General features: G+C 62.0%; 2 protein-coding genes across 3 annotated transcripts; both read left to right on the top strand.

The window, feature by feature from the left end:
* The first annotated feature begins 301 nt into the window (after positions 1-301).
* DDX41 (DEAD-box helicase 41) lies at positions 302-12606 on the top strand. 2 transcript variants are annotated; one of them, XM_048860914.2, is made up of 17 exons: positions 302-460; positions 534-632; positions 1554-1713; positions 1812-1886; positions 2307-2367; positions 3975-4111; positions 4388-4460; positions 4651-4804; positions 4927-5063; positions 5419-5581; positions 6121-6252; positions 6431-6502; positions 6792-6888; positions 9104-9253; positions 10465-10536; positions 11048-11158; positions 11548-12606. In XM_048860914.2, the coding sequence occupies exons 1-17, from the start codon at positions 437-439 to the stop codon at positions 11682-11684; spliced, it is 1854 nt and encodes a 617-aa protein (XP_048716871.1). In that variant the 5' UTR covers positions 302-436; the 3' UTR covers positions 11685-12606. The 2 variants fall into 2 exon arrangements, with proteins under 2 accessions (XP_048716871.1, XP_048716874.1); XM_048860917.2 differs by lacking the exons at positions 302-460; positions 534-632 and adding an exon at positions 1091-1099.
* Positions 12191-20528, top strand: DOK3 (docking protein 3). Its single transcript, XM_048860933.2, has 5 exons — positions 12191-12565; positions 15833-16126; positions 17352-17445; positions 18208-18380; positions 18570-20528. The coding sequence occupies exons 1-5, from the start codon at positions 12191-12193 to the stop codon at positions 19425-19427; spliced, it is 1794 nt and encodes a 597-aa protein (XP_048716890.1). The 3' UTR covers positions 19428-20528.
* The last annotated feature ends 7351 nt before the right edge of the window (positions 20529-27879 follow it).

Here is a 27879-nt window from a genome sequence, read left to right as displayed (position 1 = left end):
TGTGGGGTGGGGGGCAGAGATTGGGCTGGGGGGCAGAGATTGGGGTCTGGGGGGGAAGCTGGGTGGGGGGTGGAGATCAGGGGCGGGGGGGGAAGCGGGGGCGGGGGCGGGGGCGGGGTCTGGGGGGGCGGAGATCGGGGGGCGGGGTCTGGTGGGAAGCGGGGGGCGGAGACCAGGGGCTTGCGGCGGGGGCGGAACACGTGGTGCAGGGGGCGGGGCCCAGCGCGCGGTGGCCGGGCTGCTCCGCCCCCGAGCCCTGCGCGGACCCCTCCGTAAGCGACTCGCTAAGTTTGTCCTTCGGCGCAGCCCGTCCTGCGCGTCGCCCCTTACGTGGTACGTCTGCGGGGCGTTGCTGAGCGACAGGGCCCGCCCCAGGCCCAGCGCCGACGCTCGTTGGCTACGCGCGTTTCGCGGGCGAGTCCGCGGGGACCGGACCATGGAGGTCGGAAGCGACCGGAAGGTGAGAGTCCCCCCCCCCCCCGCCCGGGGGCCGCGGCCTGTGGCCCGTGACGTGACCTTGTGTCTCCCCGCAGCGGCCGCGCGAGGAGCCGGCGGAGGGGTCGGGCCCGTCCGGGGAGGAGGATGACGGATACGTGCCCTACGTGCCGGTCAAGCAGCGGAAGCAGGAGATGGTGACGGCGGGGATCGGGGGCCGGGGCCGGTGGGGGGCCGGGGCCGGGGCCGGGGCCGGTGGGGGGCGGGGATCGGGGGCCGGAGCCGGTGGGGGGCGGGGATCGGGGGCCGGAGCCGGTGGGGGGCGGGGATCGGGGCCGGGGCAGGCGGGGATCGGGGGCCGGGGCCGGTGGGGGGGAAGCAGGAGATGGTGACGGTGGGGGACCGGGGCCGGAGCCGGTGGGGGGCGGGGATCGGGGCCGGGGCCGGTGGGGGGGAAGCAGGAGATGGTGACGGTGCGGGGCGGGGGCCGGAGCCGGTGGGGGGCGGGGATCGGGGGCCGGGGCCGGCGGGGGGGAAGCAGGAGATGGTGACGGTGGGGGGCGGGGGCCGGAGCCGGTGGGGGGCGGGGATCGGGGCCGGGGCAGGCGGGGGGCGGGGCCGGCGGGGATCGGGGCCGGGGCCGGTGGGTGGGAAGCAGGAGATGGTGACGGTGGGGGGAGGGGGCCGGGGCGGGCTGGGTGTGGGGGGCCCGGGCTGGGGGAGGGCCAGGCGGGGCGGGAGGGGAGGGGCTGGTGTCATCCCCCCCCCCCCGTTGCCGTGGTGCTCCTGGCCCCAGTCCCGGCTTGTGAGCACTCTGCCTCTGGGCATGGGCCCCGGGGGGCTGCCCACAAGAGGTGGGGCTGGTAGGTTCAATTCCACTCCCCGAGCAGAGCCCCTGTGGCCCTGCGCAGGTCACTGGGGCTGTTATGGGGACGGCATCATGGGCCCCCAGGGCAGATCGCAGGGGGCCCGGCGGGTGGATAAAGGGGGGGTCTCCTCCCCCCAAGACTATCGTTCCTCTCCTCGCTGGCAAGGGCACAACGGGGCCCGTGAGCGCCGTCTCCTGTAACGGGGCCCTTGCGGCTGCTGCGTGCTCTGACTGCTCTGTGTTCCCGCAGCTGCAGAAGCTGCTGCAGATGCGCAGGAAGGGGGTGCTGGAGGAGGAGCAGCGGGACAGTAGCAGTGAGCACCGGGGTGATGAAGATGATATTCCTCTGGGCCCCCAGTCCAACATCAGCCTCCTGGACCAGCACCAGCACCTTAAAGAGAAGGCGGAAGGTAGGGTTGGCAGGAGGAGGAGGGGGTCCCTTAGGGTGGCTTGTGGCTGGGGAGCAATCTGTGGGCAGCACATAACTCCCTTTCTCAACCCTCCACAGCGCGCAAGGAGTCGGCCAAGGAGAAGCAGCTGAAGGAGGAGGAAAAGATCCTGGAGAGCGTGGCAGAGGGTCGAGGTGGGTCGTGCTGGGATCGAGGGCTGTGGGGGAAGTGGAGTTGGCTGTGAGGTGACATTCACTCTCGTTCCCTGCCTGTTGCTGGCGAAGCGACAGAGGGAGAAGGTGACGGTGCTCATGCTGTCCTCATGTGGAAGCCCAGCCAACTGGTGTGGGGTTCAACAGTCCCAGCCTCTCCCTAGCTCCTGCTGCTCTCCCTGGAGAGAGCGAGTCATGCAGTTCGGTGTTGCTGACCCAGCGGGGCCCCACATGCACAGAGAGGGACAATTCCCTGCCACTTCACTCCTGTTCTGGCTCCCCCAAACGTCCTTTGTCCTGACTGCCTCACTGCTAAACCTCTAGTCAAAGCCACGTGCCCAGCTGACCTTAGCCTAGCTCTCAAGAGCTGACACTGATCCTCCAGTCTCTGTTTTTGTGCAGCTTTGATGTCTGTGAAGGAGATGGCAAAGGGCATCACCTATGACGATCCGATTAAAACCAGGTGCGCTCCATGGGAATACATTGGCTGTCGGATTACAGCGGCTTTGTGCAAGCTGAAAGAAACTCGAGGCAGTGTGAACTAGTGGTTTGAGTCCTCGACTGGGCATCGGGAGCCTTGGTTTTATTTTTGGAACTGGCAGCTGGGTGCTTCGACAAGCCATTTCCTCTGTCCCTCACTTTCTCCATCTGTAAAATTCGGGTGGTGACCCTGATTTCTTTTGTAGCAGGCTGTGAGGTCCCTGGCTGACAGTGCTATAGAAGAGCTAGGTATTGTCACTTACTGCACTGCAGGGCACACTGGGGATCCTTCTGGTTCATAGTGGTAGCAAATGCTCCTGCAAACTGCTAGCCTTGGGCTAAATGCTGAGCCTTAGGGGGAGCCCCAGTGAAGGAAGCGGGAACCGAATCTCCCCACATACCAGCGCCATGGAACCTGCCTTCTCTGCTGGAGCCAGCTTTAGAGGTTCCCCCCGGGCCTTAGTTGTGGCCCTGAAGATGCATGGCCTCCGAATTCTCTCTCACTGCGTACTTGTGCTCCACACTGACCTGTCATTTCAAAAAAGCTAGGCCATGCGATTCCAGAGCAAATCTCTGAAGTGTGACTGATGAATCTGCTTGAATCTGCAGAGAGCCTGAAAGCGTAGCTCGGGGAGTTCTGACCTGCCCCAGTCAGTTCATTCGGGTTCCCATGGACTCCACAGTTCTTTGGCTGTGAAAGCTGGCATTTTCCCAAGATGCCCTGGGATTCGCCCTTCTGCTGTAGCCAGGTGCTACATGGTGTGGTACTGTTTACTGTGTGTATTATGGTAACACACAGGGGGCTCGGTTGTGGCTCAGGGCCCCATTGTGCTAGGCTCTACCCACAAACAAGTTTTTGTGTCTGTTGGGCCCTGCTTGCAGCTGATCCTTGCTCCGCAGCCATCCTCAGCTGTGTGCACAGTTCCATGGGTCGGAGCAGTAGGGCTGGGGACTCGGAGTGAGAGCTGGGGCCCGGTCTCCAGCTGGGGAATTGGGAAGGCAGACGCGTGTGCTGGCGAGCTAGGCAGCCTAGAGAGCAATGCAGCACCTGAGGCCTAGATAGGCTGCTGAGGGCTACAGCTCCTTCCCTGGCCTGTGTGGGGACCAGGCCCCACGGGGGGTATAACAGAAACATGGCCATGGGAAATACTCTTCAATAACTTGAACCCTGAGCCTCACTGGGAGCAAAGGATGTTCAGCCTTGGCCATGGAATTAGGGGTTGATGCTGCAGAGTGGAGCAGTTGCTTTCATTGTACCCCAGCGCACATGGGAGCCGGAGCACCAGACGGTACCTGGCCATTCTGCTGGGTGGCTGACAGTTCAGTTACTCTGCTCTGGAAGTGGGCCTTGTGGGTGGGCTCTGTCCCCTCTTCATGGATGGCCCCAGCTTTTGCATTAGTGCCATTGGAGCCTGGAATCCTGGGGGGCTTGGGGCTCTGTCTGGGGGATCAACGAGTACACAGCTGGGCCAGTCCGCCTGCTGCCTGCCCAAGCAAAGCAGTGTTGAGCTCTGGGTGCGTCAGTGAGTGCAGCTCAGTCAGTCTGGTTTTCCTGTTCCTTGCTGAACCTCCTCCCCGCCCTCTCCGCAGCTGGAAGGCACCGCATTACATCCTGGGCATGTCGGAGGCACGGCACGACCGGGTGCGCAGAAAGTACCACATCCTGGTGGAGGGCGAGGGCATCCCCCCACCCATCAAGAGCTTCAAGGAAATGAAGTTCCCGGCAGGTGATTTGGGGCAGGGAGGAGTTGTTGTGGGGGAGGCACCTTAGTGTGTAGTACCTGGAGGTCATAGATCCAATTCAGGGATCACAACCAGGCCTCCCCCCCTCCCCCCCCAAGCTGCCAGTCTGGAGGCAGGGCCTGGGGGGGTGGGGAGGGGAGGAGGTGGCACTGATGAAACAAATGCTATTGGCAACTGGATGGAGGGGAGGTGGGTCACAGCCCTATGTCCGGCTACTCTTGTGCTACTAACACCCCTCTCCCCGCACATTCTGTTCACAGCTATCCTGAGGGGCCTGAAGAAAAAGGGAATCCAGCAGCCGACTCCCATCCAGATCCAGGGCATCCCCACCATGTGAGTGCTGCCTTCCCCAGCTCTGGGAGCGCGGCCAGCAGGGTGAGACGGACACCCTGCCCCGGTGATATACCGTCCGCCTCCTCCCTGGCAGGGCACAGCCCTGGCTGGGAACACGCAGGGGCTGGCGCAGGGCTCCTCACTGCATTGGAGTCTCTTCCCGCTGACCCGCTCCCCGTGTCTCCTGCAGCCTGTCTGGCAGGGATATGATTGGCATCGCATTCACTGGCTCAGGGAAAACTCTGGTGTTCACGCTCCCCGTCATCATGTTCTGCCTGGAGCAGGAGAAACGGCTGCCATTCTCCAAGAGAGAGGGACCCTATGGGCTCATCATCTGCCCCTCTGTAAGTGTTCTTGGCTCACGTGGGCAGGTCTGAGCCAGGGGCTTGCTGGGGTGATGTTGGATCGGGCATCAGCCAAGAGAGGCGGGCGCAATGGGGATTAATGGACTCTCCTCTCTCTGTAGAGGGAGCTGGCCAGGCAGACCCACGGCATCCTTGAGTACTACTGCCACCTGCTGCATGAGGACAGCCTGCCCCTGCTGCGCTGCACCCTCTGCATCGGGGGCATGTCCGTCAAGGAGCAGATGGAGACGATCAAACAGTAAGTCCTGCTCCAGAGGACCTGCGGGCAGTCCTCTTCCCTCCCTGTGTGGGCACCCCCAGGAGGATTGTATGCAGCAGCCTGTCTCACTGAGCACTGCATCTCCTCAGGCCTGCTTGGGTGCCAGGGTTCTGAGCCTGCAGCCTCGGGACCCTGCAGGAGGGGATCAGTCTGAGGCGAAGGTGAGAAGGCTGGGGTGGGGGCTGGGCAGGGTGCCTGCCAGCAGCATGAGGCTGAGGGGTGTGGTGTGGGGTGCTGGGTCCCTGGCGAGGTGGGCAGCTCGCGGGGCCCTTCCTCCCCTGCAGCCAGATTGTGCAGGAGCCCTGATGCCTGCCTGCCCTGCCCTGCCCTGCAGCGGTGTGCATATGATGGTGGCTACCCCGGGCCGCCTCATGGACCTGCTGCAGAAGAAGATGGTGAGCCTGGACATCTGTCGCTACCTGGCCCTGGATGAGGCCGACAGGATGATCGACATGGGCTTCGAAGGAGACATCCGCACCATCTTCTCTTACTTCAAGGTAGCTGGTGGGTAGGGGAGGTGTGGGTGCAGGGCAGCAGGTGCCCTGAAGGGTTTAATTCCCTTGTTCCCAGTCCCTGGCCTGGCCCACTCAGGAGCCTGGAGGTGCGTGTTGCCAGCACAGCTCCCCACCTGCCGGGGGCGCTGCGCCCAGCTCCTGGCCCGGGCCTCACTGGCTGCTGTGGAGCACGAGGGTCCTGGCTGGCAGGGCTAATGGCTTCCTTGTCAGGCCCCAGCTGCTGCTGCCCCGGCCTGCCTCCTGCAGCTTTTCACTGTGGGTAACAGCTCTGACCTCCCAGCTTGGCACTGTATTTCTGCCCTGTCTCATGCCTGCTGTCCCATGTGCCCCTCTGTTGGGGCTCTGGTCGCACCGTGTGTTGCCCCAGCCCTGCTGGCACAAAGCTGTTCTCCAAGGGCCCCTGTGTAGGGAGTCTGGGGTGCCTGCCAGCACCCACTGGCTGTTGCTGAGATCAGCTCACCCCATTCGTTGTACTGGCTGAATGGCCGTGCTAACCTCCCTGCCCTTGGCTCTCGGTCCAGGGCCAGAGGCAGACCCTTCTCTTCAGTGCCACCATGCCCAAGAAGATCCAGAACTTTGCCAAGAGCGCCCTGGTGAAGCCCATCACCATCAATGTGGGGCGAGCTGGAGCTGCCAGCCTGGATGTTATACAGGTGAGCTCCCGAATGCTCTGTGCTGGACCCCAGCGTGGCTGGGTCCCGGTGGTCCTGCCAGAATCCACTGTCTGCCAGAGGGGTTTGCTCTGGGCCCTGCGACCTGTGCCCTCCCGGGCCTGTGCGTATTCTCCCAGCTCCTGCCCCTCTCTGACTGGAGCCCTGGGTTTGTGCACAGGAAGTGGAGTACGTGAAGGAGGAAGCCAAGATGGTGTACCTGCTTGAGTGCCTGCAGAAGACCCCGCCGCCCGTGAGTACTGCACACCAGCTGCCCCAGCAGCTTGTCGGGGGCGGGAGGGACTGTAGCTGCTCCTTCTGATGGAATGCAGCCCTGATGCAGGCCAGCTCTTCCTGGCCCTGTGCCCCACCACAGGGTAGGGGACGAACGAGACCGTGCCCAGGTGCTTCGGGGTCCACAGCACTCCATGCTGTGCCCAGGCTCTCAGCTGCAAACCTTCCAGCCAGCGGGCCCACTGTGACGGGGCTGGTCAGTCCTGTGCAGTGCGGGGGTCTCTGTGCTGATGCTGGCCCTCTGGCAGGTGCTGATCTTTGCGGAGAAGAAGGCTGACGTTGACGCGATCCACGAGTACCTGCTGCTCAAGGGCGTGGAAGCGGTGGCCATACACGGAGGGAAAGGTCAGTGAGAGCTGCTCCTGTGCCCCGGTCACACGGGTAGCCATCCCAGCATGCACTGCTTTGAGTATCCCAGGCTGAGCACGGGGTGGAAGCCTCAATCAGATTGGCTGTGTTTGATGCCAGTCAGGTGCATCCCCAGGGGATTGATAGCCAGGGCCCTGAAGCGCTGGTGCAGGGGCTGGAAAAGTCTTGGATGGGAGGTGTAAACAGCTTGTCACCAAGAAGGATGCTGGTGACTGGACCCCTGCAGATGGATCCTTCCCCGTGCAAAGGCTCCCCCAGAGTGGGGTGTTCGACAGCCTGGCTGGCACAGGCTCCCCCAGAGACAGTTAGATCAGGCCTTGTCAGAGGAAGTCATTTCCCAGCTGTGAGGGTCATAGGGCTTTTAGCAGGGGAGCTGATGGACTCACCATTGCTTGGAGTCTGGAAGGTGAGACTAGTTGGCTTAAAAAGTTACGCTTGAATCCAGCTTCTGGGGGAAATCCCCCAGCCTGCATGCCTGGAGTGTTGGGTTGTATGGTCATCGCGGTCCTTTCTGGCCATGGACTCTGACTTGCCCTGTTCCCATACCTCCCCATGGCCCATGAAGGGGGTGAGTTGCATGCATGGCCCTCAGCGTGCTCAGAACCCTGCCCCTCTGCATTAAGATAATGACTAATCCAGTCTCAGGTTTCAGGGCTTCAACTGGTCACCTGTGGGGGTCAGACAGGAGATTTTTCTGTTGGTGCACAATTGCCTAGATGTACTCTGGGGTTTTCTCACCTTCCTCTGGGGTGCCAGGGATCGGCCACAGCTGGAGACAGGGCACCTCCCAGGTGGACCAGACCAGTGGGTCTTGCTGACATGCTTAGGGTTTGAGCTCGAGAAGGAATTTCTCTCTAGGTCAGATTGGCTGGGAACCAAGGGCTTCTTCACCTTCCTCTGCAGCGTGGGGCATGGCCTGCCACATGGGCAAATCTCACCAAGTCACTTCCCAGCTGCTGCAGGGACCTCGGGCACTGCTGACACCTTGCTGTCTCCTCTTCTCCGCCTGTGGCTCACGGCTGAGTCTTAAAGCATTTCAGTCCTCGGGGCACTCGTCCTTGGGCTCCATAGAGGGGTGTCTGTGAAATGCTCTGGCCTGTGAGACGCAGGAGGACAGACCGGATGACCCATTGGTCCCTTCTCTGAAACTCTGCAGCGCCAGCTTGACAACGAGAACCACTTTTCTCAGTGCAATGCCTTCCTATCAGATGCTTGCATGGGTGGGGTCAGAGCTCAGCCTCTCTCCCAGTGCTGCTTTCTCATAGATCGTTTTACCATCTTGCCCATCATTTAGTTGTGTTCTCCAGGGGCCCAGCTCACCCTACCCACATGTGCACCAGCTACGGGAGAGCTCATAGCTAGCTCTCTGGGCCTTGTAGCTGCGCTGGTCTCCAGGCCGGGCCACTTGCCAGCCTGCAACCTTGGTGCTTGCTTGGGCACCCTGCCCCCGTGATAGCTCACTCCATGGCCTCATGCTGGGAGCGTGCCATGGAATCCAGCTGACTGCCCCAATGGGAGCTGGGGAGCAGGAGGCAGATGCAGGCGGGGCCGGGCAGGGCAGGGTAGGAAGGCAAAGCATTAGGGCCCCTGGCAGCAGAAATGGTGCAGCCCAGGGTGTGAGAGGCCAGGGCGGGATCCCTGCTCAAAGCTAGCAGTTCTGGCTCTCGGCAGATTCAAGCAGGTAGTGCTGCACTAGCCTAGCCTCTGTTCGCACTCCCCAGCCGGTTGCCGCAGCCCTACGGGTAGGAACGTCGTGGCTTTGAACGAAAGCAGGGGCTGGGGGCCCTGAGATGGCTTCTGAGGAATGCCTGTAGGGCAGTGCTGCGAAGGGACTAGGCAGTCCAGTTCCCAGGCCTCTGCTGTGAATCTAGCCCCAGCTCCCTAACGTGACGAGCTGTTCTGGACTCAGCTCCATGTGCCATGGGCCACGGCCAGGCAGGTCACCACACCAGGGGCAGGACCGAGGAGATGAGTGAGCCTTCCTCGGACCGGCTGCTCCCTCGGGCCCCCATGGAACCCTGCTGTGGTGTCTGACCCACAGGGCCCCCTGCCTCTGGCGCATGGGGGAGAGGTCTGACTCGTACTTGGCATATCGCTCTGTCCATGCCCCTAGTCTGAGGTGGGTTTGGGGGCGGGGCCCTGAGCTGGCAGAGCGGGGCCCGCGCTAACCCTCTGTGCTGGGCCCTTCCAGACCAGGAGGAGCGGACGAAGGCCATCGAGGCCTTCCGGGACGGGAAGAAGGACGTCCTGGTTGCTACCGACGTAGCCTCCAAGGGCTTGGATTTCCCAGCCATCCAGCACGTCATCAACTACGACATGCCAGAGGAAATCGAGAACTACGGTAGGGCAGAGGGCCCAAGCACAGGGGGAGGGAGGTGAGCCAGGCAGAGGTGTTACCCACACAAAATTCTCTGTTGTTCGCACGTTCTAGGGCACTCACCTTTACGCAGTTCCTAGGGCTCCAGGTGAAAGGCCCAGGGCTCTACCCCTCCGTGGGCTCTGTGCAAACACCCTTTCCCTGTGGACTCAGGGCTTAATCTTTGCGGGTTTACAGGGTCTTTTACCAGTGAAAGAGCCTCTCACAGTAATATCCTACTTAACCTCTATTTATTAACAATCACCAAAACAATGCACATGCTACACATACAGTGCTTGCCACTCCCAATAAGACAGAAGAACTTTTCTTGATGGCCAGTCAGGATCAGGTCCATCTCGGGGACTCCAGTTTCTGCACGGTGTCATTGGCAGTGTTGAGGTCTGGCAGCTCTGATCTTTGGGGCTGTGTCCTGGAGTTGTTCCCAAAGAACGTCCTTTTGGACCCCAGTTTATATAGTGAAACTTGAGTCCTGCTTAGCTGTACCGTAATCAATCATTTTACTAACCCATCCTAACAAGTTGAAACAAAAATCTCTAACCAATCCTACACCACCACCTAAATTAATTTACACAGAGCAAAATTAATTACGTAGCAGACAGAAACAATCGAAGAACCAGACAGAGATCATACAGACAAACAATAGGGAAGTGGGTACCATAATGATAAAACAAGAAGAAATGAGGATTTCACAATCCCAACTATTGAGAAGTGATTTCTTCCCAGGCAGGTGCCATCAAACTAAGTTTTCTTTAACCATCTTAAGATCTGTTTCTTTATCTGGTGATGGGGGTACTATTAGGCCAGGATCTCCATTTTAACAGCCTGATATGACATTGCTTTAATGTAATTTAGATGGAAAGGTGAGGATGTGACTCCTGCTTCTTAGCTCATGGCTGCTGGTTTTTTTTAACCTGGCTGCAGACAAAGGCCTTAGGCTTTAGGCCTTGCAATATGGCTACAGACAAAGGCCTTACAGAGGGTGAACCAGGCAGATTGCTTTGCTCGGTTCAGGGATGGGAGGACAGGTCCTTGGGCATGTCCCTGCAGTGGCTGGTCTCCTTGGGAAAGGCAGCATCCTTGGGGTGGGGAGGTCCCCCGTCTGGGTGCTCAGCTGGATTCCTGTCTGGCTCTCTGCGGTCAGTGGCCTGGGTCTGACTCTCTGTTTCTTCCCATAGTTCACCGAATTGGGCGTACGGGCCGCTCGGGGAACACCGGCATCGCCACCACCTTCATCAACAAGGCCTGTGGTGAGGGGCACGCGGGAGCGGGGCTGTGGCTGGCTGCTGTGCCCTTTGGGTTCGCAGCAATTGGGCTGAGCTGGGCCAGGAGTGTCTCTGCCCTGCCCTGGGAGCTTGCCCCTGGGCTGGGCTCAACATTTAAAGGGGAAACCTCAAGGAACACCCACGTGTTGCAGGGAGTGGGCTGGGGCTCCCTAGGGGGTGCTCCCTAGCACAGGCCTGTGCGGCCCAAGGAGCAGGGCGGGTGACTCAGTAGAGCGGGCTGCTGTCCCTCAGACAGTGCTGCCCCGATGCCCGTGCTTGGGGGTGCTGTGCTGCCCTGTGGGGTTTGCTGGAGCTTATGGACTCCTTTTGTCCCCAGCTTGGCTGATTTTCCCCCCCCCACACCCCTCCCCGCGCGCACTCTCCCCTGGATTGAGCATTGCCCTCTGTCCTGCTGGTGCCCAGATCCAGTGGGCCCTTGTGGCGGGGCAGAGCTGCCCCAGGCCAGGCTCGGTTCTCATGTTCCTCTCTGCCCCAGATGAGTCCGTGCTCATGGACTTGAAGGCGCTGCTGTTGGAGGCCAAGCAGAAGGTGCCCCCGGTGCTGCAGGTGCTGCACTGTGGGGACGAGACCATGCTGGATATTGGAGGTGAGGGGTCGGCGGCTCCCAGCTGCCCTAGGGGGCGGGGCGGGGGTTGCCACAGCACTGTTGCCTGTGTGGTGGTGCAGACGTGGAGGGGGCAGGGCACTCTGGACCCTGCACTGCCCGGCTGGCAGGCCACTCCTTGGGCAAAGCACCCAGAGCTGGCACATCCAGGCCCCAGCGCTCCCATTGGTTGGAGCGCTAGTCTGGGTCTCGAGAGGTCAGTTCCCTGCTCTGCCATGGTCTGGGGCTCAGCTCCCCATGTGATGGGCTGGCCCTGCCTCTGCGGGGTGCTGGGCTGGGGCTGCTTCCCCCTGTGCTGTAGGGTGTGCGCACTGTCCTGTCCCCACCCCACCCCCGGCAAGCTGCCTCTGACCCCACTCCCTCCATTGCAGGCGAGAGGGGCTGTGCCTTCTGTGGGGGCCTGGGCCACCGCATCACCGACTGCCCCAAGCTGGAAGCCATGCAGACCAAGCAAGTCAGCAACATCGGCCGCAAGGACTATCTGGCACACAGCTCCATGGACTTCTAGCCCAGGCCCCTGGGCTGCGCTGCTGCCTGTGGTGTGTGCTTGCTGGGCCAGGCAGGAGAGTTCCCCGGAGCCCAGCAGCCTTGGCAGCTGGCCCCGCTTCTTCCCAAGAGCATGTGGGGCCGGGCCCTTCTGCAGGCAGGTCCATGTCCCTTCCCTCTGGGCTCAGGCATGTCGTAAGGTGCCTGTTGTGTGGGCCGTGGTCAGTGCTGCTCGACCAGGCCCCGTGGTTCCCTGCTCGGAGAGGAAGCATCGGCGCTATGCTGCAATGGCCCGTTACGTCAGCCAGTGTCAACATGCAGGCATTGGGCAAGCCAGGCCCCCAGCCTCTCGCAGGCTCTGCAAAGCCCCTGAGCACAGGGGAGCCATGGCCAGAAGCAGGAGCCGTCACGCAGGGCTGGGGCCAGTGGCATCTGCCGAAGGCCTGGGGTTCTCAGGGGCGGCTGTGCTGGCCCCTGGGTTGTGGCTCACCGCACGCAAGTTGCTCTGGGCTGGAAGAGCCCTGAGGCATGGCTGACCCTCGGCTGCGGGCCAGCGTCGCTGGCTGCGGAGGAGCTGGGCAGCAGGGCACCGTCTCCAGGCTTGACTGTCTGAACTCAGCAGCCCCGTGCAGGCTGCTGCTGCCTCTGCCATGCTCATTCTGCCCCACTGGTCTCCCTGGGGGACGTTGCTCCCCCGCGCTGCCTGCCCCTCACCCCACACACCACAAAGGGGAAGTTAGCGAGAAAGGAAGTCTCCCCGCGCACTCACTCCGCTTCAGCGGCCACCACTCCCCATTACCGGCACCGCTGCCTTCTGCACACAGCCCTGCCAGGCCGGCTGGGCCCATGGAGACCCCTATGAAGGCCGGGATCCTCTATGTCCAGCACTTGAAATTTGGAAAGGTAAAGGGGGGAGGGGCTGAGAGTGCTGGGCACAGGAGTGCAGGGAGAGGGGGGGTTGGTCTTCAGGCCCAACAAAGCGGAGCGGGAGTGGCCCCTGGTCACCACCCCACGACTGACCATGCTGTGTCTGATCTCAACCCCTGCTGGCCCCAAGGCACCAACTCCAGGCTTTGGGGAAGGGGGGCTCACCCAGGCAGCCTCCCTGTGTTCCTGAGCCACACCTGTCCCAGCTATAAGCTGCGTCATGAGAGTAACTCTCACTGAAATGTTAATAAACAGACTTAAAACAAAATCCAGAGCTTTGGGGGGTGGGGAGTTTGAACAGGAGTCCCCCTTGCTATGTGCTGGGGGGAGTGCGGCACTGTCTACGGGGGGAGGCTTGGGGCCCCTGCCTCTATGCCAACAGAACTGGGGGTTGTGATTGCTGCAGGGAACTCTGGGAGATAGAGCTGGCGGGAGACAAAGGGGTCACCTTGCCCTCTGCCCCTTTCCGCTGTCTCTGGGGAAAGGTTGGCTGCTGCCGTGGGTTCCTGGGGGCTTGGTGCTGACTGCTGTCTGAGGCTGGGGCAGGTGGGTCATGCTGGGCGCAGGGGCAGATTTCAGGTCAGGTCCCCAGAAGTCTCATTCTCCAATGAAAAGGAGGACTTGGGGCACCTTAGAGACGAACCCATTTATTTGAGCACAAGCTTTCGTGAGCTACAGCGTGGAAACGGTATGCATCCAATGAAGTGAGCTGTAGCTCATGAAAGCTTCTGCTCAAATAAATGGGTTCGTCTCTAGGGTGCCCCAAGTCCTCCTTTTCTTTTTGCGAATACAGACTAACACGGCTGCTACTCTGAAACCTGTCATTCTCCAATGAGTGGCTGCAGGATCCCACCTGGGCAGCTTCACCAATGTGCCTTGGCCCTGCTGAGGCACTGGGGACTCGGAGTAAGAGCAGGCCTTGGGGGGGCGCCTAGTGGCTACCGGGGGGGACTGTGGGCACAGCTTGTTCCAGGCTTTGGGAGCCGGGAGTCCTCTCTGCAAGGCAGCATCTGAGCTGTGTGGTAGGATTGCCATGTGCTTGGCTGCCCAGGCCCATGCGGGGTTTGTCCTTGGCCCCTCCCTGGGGGAGGGCTGGGGCTGTGGAATATGCAGCGAGCTCCCTGGTTCCCTGGGAAAGCAGGTCCCAGGAATACGCCTGCCCCATGGAGCACTGTGGGGAGGTTTGGGACAGGCTGGGGCACGTCCCTTGGGCTGCAGGAACGCTGCACTGCCAGCCTGGCCCTTCGGCTCTGAGAGCATGCAGCACCTTGAAGGTAACGGCAGAGGCAGGGCCCTGACTGGGCAGCTTTGGCTGGGCCCCTGTCTGTGCTAACTGATGATGGGCCCCTCAGCTGTGCTCTCTGCCCAGCTATGCCCAGTAGGGTGCCCCACATGCGTGAGCTGAACAAAGAGCGGGGAAATTCCCCCCTTTGGGAACAGGGGGGGACTCTGTGTGCACATGGGAACTGCTTGCATGGGTATAGACGCCCGTGGGAGGGGAGGAGCTAAGCCCCTCCCCACCCCAGAAAAGTGTAGGGTTTGCATGATTAAAAGCAAGGCTGCTTTGGGGACAGCTCATTCTATTACAATGAGCAAACACAGTTTGGCTGGGAACCAAATTCCTCCCTGGGGGGCCCCTGCTGTTTTGTTTTATATGTAGTGCACTTCTCCCCCCCTCCCCGCTTTGAAAAAAGCACTCTGCTCCCCTGCTGGGCCGGTATTTATGGCCTGGTGGGTGCTGTGAGCCAGGCTCATCTGCCTCTATCCCTTAGACTCTACTGGGCCAGGCCCATGGACCCAGCTGCTGCCACACTGTCCTGTCCCGCACCCCTGGAGGTGGGGGTGCTCCCTCTCTCTCTCCCCTGCTGTGCTCTGGCAGGCCAGGTGCTGGCTGATGCAGACCCTCCCCAGGGAGGATGTGGCTGCTGCTGGCTCCGGGGCCTGGGCTCATGCAGCAGATGTGGGGCAGCTATCGAGAAAACAAATGGCTCAAAATGGCTTAATTTGCATCAAGCTCTGGGCTAAAAACAGCCCCAGCAGCCCAGCTCAGTCCAGGGCCAAGTTGTAGCTCTGGAGAGGGCAGCTAGTGGGTACAGCAGGGAGCCCAGAATCAGGACTTGGGGCCTATCCCACCCCATCGCTGGCTCGCTGCATGGCCCCGCCTGGGTCAGGGAAGCCAATCTGGCTGTGCTGGGGGTGGCTGTCCTGGCTAGCCACTCGGCTGAGGCACGGAAGCCTGTGGAATTGCCTCTTCCCTCACATCCCGCCCCTTGGTGCTCGTGACCCTGAGGTTCCAGGTACCTGCCCGAGGAGTATCGGCTCCTCATGCAGAGTAAGATCAGGGTGTCTGCGGGAGTGGGCCGTCGTCCGGCACCTAGGGTCTGGGAAGGCGCCAGATGTCAGCAGGGCACGTGCCCAGTGGGCCTTCCCCGAACCCTTCTGTCTCCTGCAGATTACTTCACTTAGGACAGAAAAATCACGTGCGCAGTTACCAGCTGGGGATTAAGGGACTCGGTGATAATAGACTGAAAAGGGACAGGCCTAGCAGGGATCATAAGGTGACTGAGAGTCCCCGGTGTGATGCAGCTGGGCAAAAGGCTGCTGTCGCTCTGGGTGTATTAACAGCAGACAGGAGGTGACTGTCCCACTCGGCGGGGCCGCGTGAGGCTGGAGCGCTGTGTCCAGTTGTGGGAGCCGCACTCGAGGGAAGATGTGGACAAATTGGAGAGACCAGAGGCAGCAGAGCAACAAACGTCATGGAAGGTTTAGAAAATCTGCCCTGTGAGGAATGATTTAAAAAACTGGGCGTGTTTAGTTCAGAGAAAAGCAACCGAGGGGCACCAATCTGGGGAGGGCTTTTCTAAAGGGTGCTATCTGCTGAGGCAGGGTGAGGAGCAATGGGCTTCAGACTGAGGGTAGGAAGCAGGAGAAACTGCCTGACTCTCCAGGTAGGTCAGCGCTGAGCCAGGTGGCCAGGCCAGGATGTGGTATTCCCGGCATGGGAGAGTTTTAAGACCATTTTGGACAAACCCATCGGGGGGGCCCAGTTGACTGAGTCCTGCCCCGGTGCGGAGGCCTGGACTTGTGGCCCTCTGGCAGTCCCCTCCAGCCCCTCATCTCTGCCAGCCCCACCCTGTTCTCTGCCACCTCCTGTGGGCACCAGGGGCCATTTGCATTGCTTTGTGGGCAAATAGGGCTGTGCTGGGAGCCCCTGGGGTGAGTCGTGCCCTATCTGCCCCCCAGAAGTCCTGGAGGAAGGTGTGGGCCCAGCTCTTTGCCAACAGCCCCTGTGGCATTGCCCGGCTGGAGACATGCGAAGTGCGGAACGACGGCTCTGGTCCAGAGAAGGCATCCCTGCGGAGGTGTGAGCGCCGGGTCATCCGGCTCGCAGACTGTGTCTCTGTGGGGCCCGCAGACGGCCACAGCTGCCCCAAGGGCACGGCTGCCTTCTCCCTGAACACCATGGAGAAGAGCTACATGCTGGCAGCCGAGCAGCGGGACGGGTGGATAGCACAGCTCAGCCAGCTGGCCTTCCAGGTACTGCCCCCACCAACCCTGGGTACCGCTCCTCAGCACCGGGGCTGACCCACCTAGGCTCCCTGGGCAGCGCCAGGAGACCCGGGGGGAGGGGGGTCTGCTGGGGTGGGGCTGCCATAAACCAAAGCAACACCCCTGCGCTGGCATGGCTCCATCGGCAAGGACCTCCCAGATGCCATCATGGCCTCGCCTGCACTGCCTCCTCCCCCTGGGTGCTGGCATGGCCCTGCCAACCCCACCCACTCCCCCTGTCTGCTGGTATGGCCCCTGTGTCACGGAGTCCCCGGCCGATGCTCTGGGACTGCTCCCCACGAAGCCAGGCAGGACTCTGGGGAAGTCTCCTCTCTGGGAGCAGCCTGTCTGCAGGACACACAGCTCACCCGGCTTCCACCTTCCTGGGTCTGACCTCGGAGCATTCAGCCTCCTCTGCCCCTCCGTGCGCTTCCCCCAGCGAGTCCGCCCAGGTGGGGTCTTGGGGAAGCCAGGGGGTCCTGCCCCCCAACTCCGCAGTCAGACGGGACTCTCAGCCAGCCAGTAACACAGAAGGTTTATTAGACGACAGGAACATGGTCTAAAACAGAGCTTGTAGGTGCAGAGAACAGGACCCCTCAGCTGGGTCCATTTTGGGGGGCAGTGAGCCAGACAACCCCGTCTGCCCTTCACTCCATGTCCCAGCCAGCCCCAAACTGAAACTCCCTCCAGCCCCCCCTCCTCTGGGCTTTGTCCCTTTCCCGGGCCAGGAGGTCACCGGATTCCTTTGTTCTCCAACCCTTTAGCTCTCACCTTGCAGGGGGGAAGGGCCCAGGCCATTAGTGGCCAGGAAACAGGGTGTCGGCCATTCTCTGTGTCCAGACCCCTGCACACACCTGCCCTCTAGGGCTCTGCAATGATCAGACACCCTTACCCCACCCCTAGATACTTAAGAACTGCCTAGGGGAAACTGAGGCACCCCCACATTATTCAGAGGAAACATTAAGAACAGTCCCACTTCGTCACAGCCTGACCCTCCCCCTGGGTGCTGGCACACCCCACCTCCTCCCCCGGGGCGCTGGCATGGCCCCTGGCTCCTCCCCTGGGTGCTGGCATGGCCTCTGCCCCAGGGGATCTGAGTTGGCTGCACCCTGTTGCCCATATTTGGGTGCCAGGAGGGTACAGCCCCTGTGTCCATGGGCGGGGAAGGGCAGGTGCCCTGGGGGGCTGCAGCTGCTCTAATCTCTGCTTTCAGTGCACTAACGAGCCAGCACCTGGCAGCACCAGGGACCCCCCTGGACCTGATCTCCACGTGGAGGAAAACACCCTCTACTCATCCTGGCAGGACTGTACGTACAGCCTGGCACCGTGTGGGTCAGGCACAGGGACCCCAGGCGAGGGGGAGGGGCAGGGACCAGAGGATCCCACCCAGTCGGCTGGAGGGAGGCTGGAATTGGGGGCCTTGGAATGGAGGGGGAGGGTCTTCCTGCATGGGGTGCCTGGGGAGAGCAGAATGGCTGGAGATGTGGCTGGGGGCCGCTTGGGGCCAGGCAGTGACTTTGGTGGGGCGATGCAGTGGGGCCGGGCAGTGAGTGGGGAAATACAGTGGGGCCAGGCAGTGACTCTGGCAGGCGGGAAGGGGGACGCAGTAGGGCCAGGCAGTGACTCTGGCAGGCGGGAAGGGGGAATGCAGTGGGGCCGGGCAGTGACTCTGGTGAGCAGGGGGGAACACAGTGGGGCCAGACAGTGACTCTGGCAGGCAGGAAGGGGGACGCAGTGGGGCCGGGCAGTGACTCTGGTGAGCAGGGGGGAACACAGTGGGGCCGGGCAGTGACTCTGGCAGGCGGGAAGGGGGACGCAGTGGGGCCGGGCAGTGACTCTGGTGAGCAGGGGGGAACACAGTGGGGCCGGGCAGTGACTCTGGCAGGCGGGAAGGGGGACGCAGTGGGGCCGGGCAGTGACTCTGGTGAGCAGGGGGGAACACAGTGGGGCCGGGCAGTGACTCTGGCAGGCGGGAAGGGGGACGCAGTGGGGCCAGGCAGTGGCTTGGGCAGAAGGTGGGATGCAGTGGGGCCGGGCAGTGACTCGTGTGTGGGTTTGTTTCCCTGCAGTGAACGAGTTCCTGGTGCTGGTGCACAGGACGGATGCCTCCGCCAGGTGCGGCCTGAGTGGGCACTACCTGCTGGCCGCCTTGCCCAAGGGACTTGTGCTGAAGACCCCCCAGTCCCGCCAGTCCCTCCTCACCTGGCCCTACCCCTTCCTGCGCAAATTCGGCCACGACAAGGTACTGGGCTGCCTCCCGCAGGGGCCACCTCTGCCCTTGCAGTGCCAGGGGCCGCAGGAGCACCGGGGCAGGCCCAGCCCTGCCGCCTGCCTGCTCCAAGCCTGCGTGGGCCCCTTGGGGAGCCCCGAGCTCTCCGGGCAGGCGTCCATGGCCCACACCCCAGGTAACGCTGCTGTCTGCTCCCTGCAGGCCCTGTTCTCCTTCGAGGCAGGCCGCCGCTGCGACTCGGGCGAGGGCATCTTCACCTTGGCCACCAGCCGGGCCGCGGAGCTGTGCAACCTCGTCTCCGCAGCCATCGCCCGCCAGAGCAGCAGCCTCCTGGGCAGGAGCAGCCCCCAAGCGCCGGAGCCTCTGGGCTCCAGGCAGGGAATGGAGCCCAGGCTGCGGAGCTCCCAGAGCCTGGAGGAAGCGCTGCCCCCCTGGGCCCTGGAGGGTGCAGGGAGGCCGTCCCTCCCTGCGGGGCTTTGTCCAGAGAGCGGACAGGCCCTGCCCTGCACCCTGGAGTTGGGGGGCTGTGCAGGGGCAGGAGCTGAGACCCCCATCGTCTATGCCTCCATCCACAGAGGCCTGCAGCCCCCGCTCGAGCCCTGGGGAGAGGCCAAGGTGGAGCAGGGAGTGGCCAGGGCGTTCTGCGGGCAGGGACTCCGGCTTTCGGAGCATCTCTACGAGAACCTCTACACCCTGGGCCGCTCCTGCTCCGTGGAGGGGGAGGGGTCCTCACTCCTGGGCTCCAGGGGCTCCCCGGAAGGGAGCAGCACCAACCAGGCCCCCATCTACGACAACAGCTGCATGGTGTCCAAGCGCTGGAGCAGCCCCCTGGCTCCCAGCACGGGGCCCAGCCCCTCCCTGGAGGCCCAGTACAGGCGGCTGCTGGATCAGGAGGGGCAGGAGCGGGGCGAGGAGGAGGAGGGGGAGGAAGATGCTCTAGTCAGCTCCCTCCCGCAGGCCACAGTTAACAGTGGCTTCAGGAAGCTAGTCACCCTCCTAAGCCAAGAGGTAGCCCCCAAGGTGCCTGGCAAGAGCTCCAGCAGCCTGGACAGGGCCTAGCCCCCCTGCTGGGCAGCTCTGGGCACAGGCTGGCGGTGAGGGGGGCACGCAGCCTGCATCTCCCCCTACGCTGAGATTCACCCTAGCCCTGAGCACACGGCGGGGTCAGCCAAGGGCAGCCCCCAGCTCTCCCCTGCCCTGCCTGAGCCCGAACCCCGGGAGAGAAGGCTGGCCCAGGACTCCTGGGTTACTCAGGCAGGTGCCTGGGTGAGGCTCAGTCATTCCAGCGGGATGGTGGCTGCTCCCAAGCCTGGCATAGGCTGACTCTGCCCTTGGCACCTGGGCCCCTCCGCAGGGACAGGGACAGATTCTGCACAGGCCTGGCCTGGCCTTCCCCTTCGAAGGTGTGGGAGGGAGGGATGGAGCCAGTGTGGCCTCATGCATGCCCTCAGCACAGGGCGCCAGGGCTGGGGTGGCTGGGGCTGGGTCGCATGAACGGGCTGTGCCCGGTGGGTGATGGGGAGAGGTACCCTGCCGGGAGGGTGGGTCACATGGCAGCTGCCTGGCACAGGCTCCCCAGAGGTGCTCAAACGGCAGGGGAAGGTCTGAGCGTGGCTGGGGGCAAGGCTGGCTGCTGCAGGTCAGGGGAGACAGCCGGGGCTCCCTGTTCTCATCGCTCCGCTGCCCCGCAGCTGGCAGCCAGTGCACTCCAGGCGGGCTAGGAGCAGGCAGGTGCTGCTGACACTAACGCTGCCGTGGAGCGTGGCCGCCTGGGGCAGCCCAATGGCCCGCCCCGGGTCCTGTCTGCCACCACTTCCGAGGGAGCGAACAGAACAGGGTGAGTGTGAGCAATTCGCACCCTGGACTCCAGCCCCGGGTGCTGGCAGTCAGAGGTTAGGGACACCTGGAGTGTGGGGTTTGGTCCCTGCCCATCCTGGCTAACAGCCTTTGATGGACCTGTCTGCCATGAATTTACCTAGTTCTTTTTTCAACCCTGGTATAGTTTTGGCCTTCACAACATCCTCTGGCAAAGAGTTCCCCAGGCTGACTGTGCGTTGTGTGAAGAAGTACTTCCTTTTGTTTGTTTTAAACCTGCTGCCTGTTAATTTCCTTGGGTATCCCCTGGTTCTTGTGTTATGAGAAGTAAATAACATGTCCCTAGTCACTCTCTCCACCCTAGCCATGATTTATAGACCTCTCTCATCTCCCCGAGTCCTCTCTTTTCCAAGCTGAGCAGTCCCAGTCTTATTAACCTCTCCCATGGCTGCTGTTCCAGATCCACAGAGGAGGTGTCCTGGGTGCCTCTGGCTGGCTCCTTGCAGAGGATGGGCCCCGGCCTTCAGCTGCCAGGATACAGAGTGTCGGCCATTGTCTGGGCCCAGGCAGCATGACCCCTGCCCTCTGGGGTCTCTGCAAGGATCACGCACCCTTGTCCCAGCACCGAGATACTTGTGCAACACAGAGGGGAAACTGAGGCACACACCATGTTTATTCAAAACATTAAAAAAGCTTCCCCTTTGTCACAGGAGGGCATTTCTGGGGGCCAGGGTAGGGTGGGATGGATCCCGCCTTGTACTGCACCTCCCCCAGCAGCTCGGGACCCCACCCAGGCTCCGTGCCATGTGGGTCCACCTGCTGGTGGCTTCCCGCACCAGGCGCTGTGGAGCCAGCAGGGTTCATCCTGGGGTGGGCGGCTCCCCGCCTGGTGGGTTCCACTCAGCCCAGGAGGACGCGGGCCCTGCTGCAGGCAGCAGTGCAGCGCTGGCATCTCCGCAGCGGGGCTGGGCTGGGCACCCAGCTGCCTGGGCTGTTGCCGGGCATCACAAGCACAAGCCTTCTCCAGCCGCTAGCTCCGAGCGGGCGGGAGCTGCTCCCTGAAACTTGAGCGTGGCTCAGGAGCAGCCGGAGCCGGGCCCACCCCCTGTGGCACCCGGAAGCTGGGCCCCTTGTGCCCAGCAGAAGGAGGCAGCTGCCCAGTTTGCCCGCCGGGTTCTGCAGCTCTTGAAGTGGGGGGGGTTGCTGGGGGCCAGCTGGAGCCCCTGCAGGACGGAGGGCTGCACAGAAGGGGGCTGCTGCCTGGCAGGGATTCGGCCAGGCCTGGCCAGGGAGGTGAAGGGGCCGAGCCGCGTCGACAGGGATGGTGGGGGCAGCTGCCCGGCAGCCGCCCTCGCTCAGGGGATGTGGGCCCTGGGCCGTGAGCACGCAGGAGCCGTGGGGGCGCGCAGGGCCTGGGCCCAGCTCTGGCCTGCAGAGCCGCCAGCCGCTGGCAAGACTCCCGGTCAAGCTGAGCCCAGCCAGGTGGGTGCCTTGCCCCCGGGAGCTGTGCTGGGCCACGCCGCTATGGGGGGCAGGCAGCACCGAGCGCTCTGCCCGGGCACTGCTGGCAGTGTCGGGTTGCCATGGGCTGGGGGCTGCTCTGAAGCGGCTCCCTGGGGTGATGCAAGGGCTCCCCGTCCGCTCCGTGGAGGGGGCTTGCTGGGGGTTCTCCTGGGGCCTGGTTTCTAGACGAGGTTGCTGGCCACAGCAGGGTTGGTACCGACAGGGGCTAGTGCAGCTGCTTCCTGAGGTGCTCTGTGGCTCACAAAGGGCCTCTCGCTGGCACTCTGGATCCCACCAGGGCCGGGGCCCGGGCAGGGGGCAGCCCGGGCAGGGGGTGGCCCAGGCGGGTCCAGTGTCTGGGGCAGGGCCTGGTGCTGGGCCCAGGGGGTGGGCATTTCCTCTCCGCCCTCGGGGGTTAGCTAGGGAGGGGAGCTGCGCAGCAAAGAGGGGTTTCCTGGGGGACGGCGGATTCATTGAACACCAAATACTTAGAGGTGACCTATCGGGTTTGTTGAACTCCCTGTGACCCCCAGACCGGACTCCAACAGTGGATCCTCATGCCCCGGCTCCTGGAGGGCTGCAGGGCCAGGGAGCCTGGTCGTCCAGGGTCTGCAGCTCCTGGGCCAACCCTGGGGTCTGGCACAATGGGGCTTCCTGCGCCCCCCAGAATGGAAATTCTGACTCCTGACCAGCTGACCCCCCTTTGATGCTGACTGGCCCCTCGCCCAGCCGGGCCATGGCTCTGGGCAGGGCCGGACATATGCCTTCCTGCCCTAGGGTTGCCAACTTTCTACTCACACAAAACTGAACACTTTTGCCCCGCCCCTTCTCCGAGCCCTGCACCCACTCACTCTATTCCCCCCTCCCTGTCGCTTGCTCTCCCCCACCACGCACTCATTTTCACTGGGCTGGCTCAGGGGGCTGGGGTGCGGGAGGGGGTGAGGGCTCTGTCTGGGGGTGCAGGTTTTGGGGTTGGTCCAGTAATGAGGGGTTCAGGATGCAGGAGGGGGCAGGGGGATGGGGAGCGGGGGCGTTGAGGGCTCAGGCTGGGGGTGCAGGCTCTGATGTGAGGCTGGGGATGAGGGGTTGGGGGTGCAGAAGGGTGCTCCGGGCTGGGACCAAGGGTTTGGGAGTGCAGGAGGTGGCTCCAGGCTGGGGAAGGGGGTTGGAGCATGGTGGCGGGGGGCTCAGGAGTGCAGGCTTCAGGCAGCGCCTACATCAAGCAGCTCCTAGAAGCAGCAGCATGTTCCCCCCTCCAGCTCCTACATGGCAGTACGGCCAGGTGGGTCTACTACATGCTTCCCCATCCAAAGGCGCCGCCCCCGCAGCTCCCATTGGCCGCAGTTCCCATTGGCCGCAGTTCCCGGCCAATGGAAGCTGCATGGTGGTGCTTGGGGCGGGAGCAGCATGCGGAGCCCCCTGGCTGTCCCTATGTGACGAAGTGGGACTGTTCTTAATGTTTCCTCTGAATAGTGTGGGGGTGCCTCAGTTTCCCCTAGGCAGTTCTTAAGTATCTAGGGGGTGGAGTAAGGGTGTATGATCATTGCAGAGCCCTAGAGGGCATGTGTGTGCAGGAGTCTGGACACAGAGAATGGCCGACACCCTGTTTCCTGGCAACTGATGGCCTGGGCCCTTCCCCCCCCTGCAAGGTGAGAGCTGAAGGGTTGGAGAACAAAGGAATCAGGTGACCACCTGGCCCGGGAAAGGAACAAAGCCCAGAGGAGGAGGGGCTGGAGGGAGTTTCAGTTTGGGGCTGGCTGGGACATGGAGTGAAGTGCAGACGTGGTTGTCTGGCTCACTGCCCCCCAAAATGGACCCAGCTGAGGGGTCCCGTTCTCTGCACCTGCAAGCTCTGTTTTAGACCATGTTCCTGTCGTCTAATAAACCTTCTGTTTTACTGGCTGGCTGAGAGTCACGTCTGACTGCGAAGTTGGGGTGCAGGACCCTCTGGCTTCCCCAGGAGCCCCGCCTGAGCGGACTCGCTGTGGGAAGCGCACGGAGGGGCAGAGGATGCTGAATGCTCCGAGGTCAGACCCAGGAAGGTGGAAGCTGTGTGAGCTGCGTGTCCTGAAGACAGGCTGCTCACAGGAAGGCGACTGCCCCAGAGTCCTGACTGGCTTCATGGGGAGCAGTTCCAGAGCATCGCCCAGGGACTCCGTGACAACTGGTGGCAGCGGTGGGATGTACTGCACCCCGTGGATGGTGCTTCCTGCAGTAAGTGACTGGGGAGCAGTAACACGAAGGGGGATTGCCGAGGACCAGGCCTGCTGAAGGCTCAGAGAGGAGCGGTTTCGGGGGGCGGTTAACCCCTGGGAGTGTGTGACCAGCGAGAAGGACTGTGCAGTAACAGGGTTCCCCTGGGGATTGCAGCGAGCAGTCCAAGGGGCGGAGGAGTCTGCAGCTCGACCCTGGCAAAGAGGTGGTGACCTCGAGAAGGGCTGGCACACTAGGGGTTCTCCCTGGAAACCGTGGGGAGCTGAGAACACACGGGCCTGTGAGTCCACAACAACTTGGGAGGAGCGGAGTGATGGCCTGTCACCGTCTCCTTAAGAAGGACATTGTCACCCTGTGCAGAAAGAGAGGGTTGAGCGTTGGAAAGTTCACCAAAGCAGAGTTAATCGTGCAGCTGGAGGAGGATGACCGCTCTAAGGAACAGATTCCTGACCCCAACTGGGGCTATAGCAGGATCTGGGAGCAGCTGGAGTGGGAGCCAGGCATCCCCAAGACTCCTGTCCCCGACCAGACGAGGGTCTTCACGATCGGGTTCCCCATCGGGGGATTGGAGAGGGACGGGATTGGAGCTGAGTCTGAGAGAGCAAGAGGACCGTGGGAGACAGCGAGAGCCCGAGAAAGAGCTGCAGAAGCAGCAGCAGGATGAACTGGCGGTGGGGGAGCGGAGAGGCCTAGGGGACCTCCCCGGGGTGAGTGGGGATAGATCCCGGGGTGCCAGTTCCGCAGGGAACCTCGAGACTAAATTGCTGCCCCTGGTTAAGGAGGGGGGTGTGGATGCCCACCTCACTGCCTTTGAGCAGGCTGGCGATTTGAACCAAGGGGACCCTGCGGAAAAGCCCCGGTGTCTAGCTCCCTTGCTGGGTCCCAAGGCCATAGACTCCGTCAGCCAGATGGGTGGGGATGTGGACAGGCTCCCACTCCTGACCCCAACCTATATGTCTGTGTGGAGTTTCCTGGGGCCAGGCCCCCCGGACCTCCAGTGGGAGCAGAAGGTGATGGTCAATGGGGAGACATTCTTGGGGTGGCCAAAGGGCATGGGCTGCATAAACCTTCCCACATGCGGCCTGCGAGTGCTATTGACCACCCCTGACCTAAGGGAGGGCGTGAAACTGGAAGGGCCTGGTGTAACTCCTACCAAGGAATGGGAGAGATGCTGGGGCATCCATGGGAACGTTGGTGGCTTCGAACTTCCCCAGGTCACCGGCTAAAGTGACCCCGCTCAGTTCGATCTCGAAGGGGGGAGAGATGTGACGAAGTGGGACTGTTCTTAATGTTTCCTCTGAATAGTGTGGGGGTGCCTCAGTTTCCCCTAGGCAGTTCTTAAGTATCTAGGGGGTGGAGTAAGGGTGTATGATCATTGCAGAGCCCTAGAGGGCATGTGTGTGCAGGAGTCTGGACACAGAGAATGGCCGACACCCTGTTTCCTGGCAACTGATGGCCTGGGCCCTTCCCCCCCCTGCAAGGTGAGAGCTGAAGGGTTGGAGAACAAAGGAATCAGGTGACCACCTGGCCCGGGAAAGGAACAAAGCCCAGAGGAGGAGGGGCTGGAGGGAGTTTCAGTTTGGGGCTGGCTGGGACATGGAGTGAAGTGCAGACGTGGTTGTCTGGCTCACTGCCCCCCAAAATGGACCCAGTTGAGGGGTCCCGTTCTCTGCACCTGCAAGCTCTGTTTTAGACCATGTTCCTGTCGTCTAATAAACCTTCTGTTTTACTGGCTGGCTGAGAGTCACGTCTGACTGCGAAGTTGGGGTGCAGGACCCTCTGGCTTCCCCAGGAGCCCCGCCTGAGCGGACTCGCTGTGGGAAGCGCACGGAGGGGCAGAGGATGCTGAATGCTCCGAGGTCAGACCCAGGAAGGTGGAAGCTGTGTGAGCTGCGTGTCCTGAAGACAGGCTGCTCACAGGAAGGCGACTGCCCCAGAGTCCTGACTGGCTTCATGGGGAGCAGTTCCAGAGCATCGCCCAGGGACTCCGTGACACCCTACATGTAGGAGCCGGAGGGAAGACATGCTGGCTGCTTCCCAGGAGCCGCACCGCGCGGAGGCTAGCAGGGAGCCTGCCAGCCCCACTACGCGGCACCGGCAACTGGACAGTCACTGACCGTAGCTGCCAGGATCCCTTTTCGACTGGGTGTTTTGCTTGAAAACCAGACACCTGGTCGCCCTTCCTCTCACTGCCAAATAATGGGGTGGGGCCCCTGGGCTTTGGGAGTCCTCAGTGAGTGACAGGTGCACTGGGGGGCCATGCCCCGGGTCTCTGCAGTCCTCTCTGCCCCCCCCACATCTGGTGCAGGGGTGTCAGCTGCTGGGAGGCAGGAGCTGTGCAGTTGCCCTGCTGCATGGGAAGCTGCTAAAGGCAGCAGGTTCTGACAGCTCAGCTGCACCAAGGGAACAGGCCGAAGCTCAGCACAGGACTTCATGGGCCGCACCGCCGCCAGCAGCAAATGCTCCCTCCCCAGCAGCCCCGGCAAAGCTCCCTGCTCCGCACGGCTCGTTGGGTTCTTGTTCTCTGGCAGCTCCTGGGGGCAGCCAGGCTGGACTCTGGTTCCAGGGCTTCCCTCGGGGGGCTCCTGGGCCTGTTCCAATGCAGCATGCAGCCTCTGGGCAGGCAGGTGTTGGGCACATGGTACAATCCCCCCTCCTCAGCAGGGGCGCAGGAGCCCAGCCAAGGATAGGGGGGACTATGTCCGCTCAGAGCGGGCCCAGCGCTGGGGTCTGAAACATCAGTCCCCAAGGAGCTGCCCAGGACCCCAGGTGGTAAACAGGGGGAGAGGGCTGGGGCTGGGTGGCAGAAACAAGCCCACACCATCACTCAGAACAGGCATGTGCACAGCTGGGGCCTTCCCTAGGCTGCTGCTGTGATTGCGGCTCATCGGATGAGCTGAGGGTCTAATGAGCAGAGGGTGCTGGCTTGGCTAGCCGGGGCCGCAGGTGAGCCCTGGCTTGTGTAAGCATGTTGGGTTTAGAAAGGTGAGAGCAGCTTTTCAGATCAGGCTGTGGAGTTGCTGGGAGCCTGTGCAAGCACTGTGATCCCGCATGCCACCTTCCGCCCCGCGACTGGCACACCTGTGCGGCAAGCCTGCCGCGCGCCCCTCAACACCTTGGCCCCTGTTCCCTCTTCTGCCATGGAGCCAACATGCAGCACTGCCAGCAAGGTCCTGCCCCTGGCCCCGGGTTATGAGAGCGGGCGTCGCCTTTCCCAGCGTGGGACCACAGGCCCCCGTTAGGTCGGGGTGACCTCTGGCTTTAAATGGAGTCCGGAGATTAGCGTGAATAACAGGGCCAGAGCATGGAACCAAAGAGAGTGAAATCAGGAGACAGCCGAGTTCTGGGGCTAAGCTTGGAGTGACCCTTCGAATGCCTACGTGCTCCAAGGTGAGCACTGGGCGAAAGTAACAGACACCAGCCCTGGGTAGATGGGCCCTGGGGCAGCAAACCTTTGGCTTAGGAACCTTAGGAAACTCCTTCAGCAGGGCTGGCCTAAGGGCTGGTAAATGGTACCAACCTCACTGGTTTGTTACAGGGTATCAAAGAGTAAATTGGGAAGAAAGGTCGCTCCTGAGACCAGACCAACCAACTCCCTGGCATTAGCCCTTTTGTAAGGAGCTTCATCAAACGCTTAGCCATGTTTTGTTACTGATGGGCTGTAGTCAGTTGCTTGGCATTGAGGCTTTGAGGCATGTGTACAAATACCAGTCGGTCTTTGGATTTATGCCACAAATGTATGTCGTGGTAATGCCCTGCCTAACTGACAATCATGCCAACACCTGGCCCTTTGGGCACTCTAAGTGCCAGAGTAGAGCCCTTACTCAGGAGCAGATGGTTATTTCCAGATTCACATTTTTGGTTGATCACCTTTAGGCTTAAGAAATGCAAAAGGCTTGAGGGAGAAGGGTGATGACTCATGGGGTGGGGGTTAATGACAAGAATTAGATTAGTTATTAGCAGTGAGTAGAGGGGTCTG

This window comes from Caretta caretta, chromosome 8 (assembly GCF_965140235.1).
Source record: "Caretta caretta isolate rCarCar2 chromosome 8, rCarCar1.hap1, whole genome shotgun sequence".
Taxonomy (NCBI): domain Eukaryota; kingdom Metazoa; phylum Chordata; order Testudines; family Cheloniidae; genus Caretta; species Caretta caretta.
Note: the sequence above shows the minus strand (reverse complement) of the source record. Positions and strands in the feature narration are given on the sequence as shown.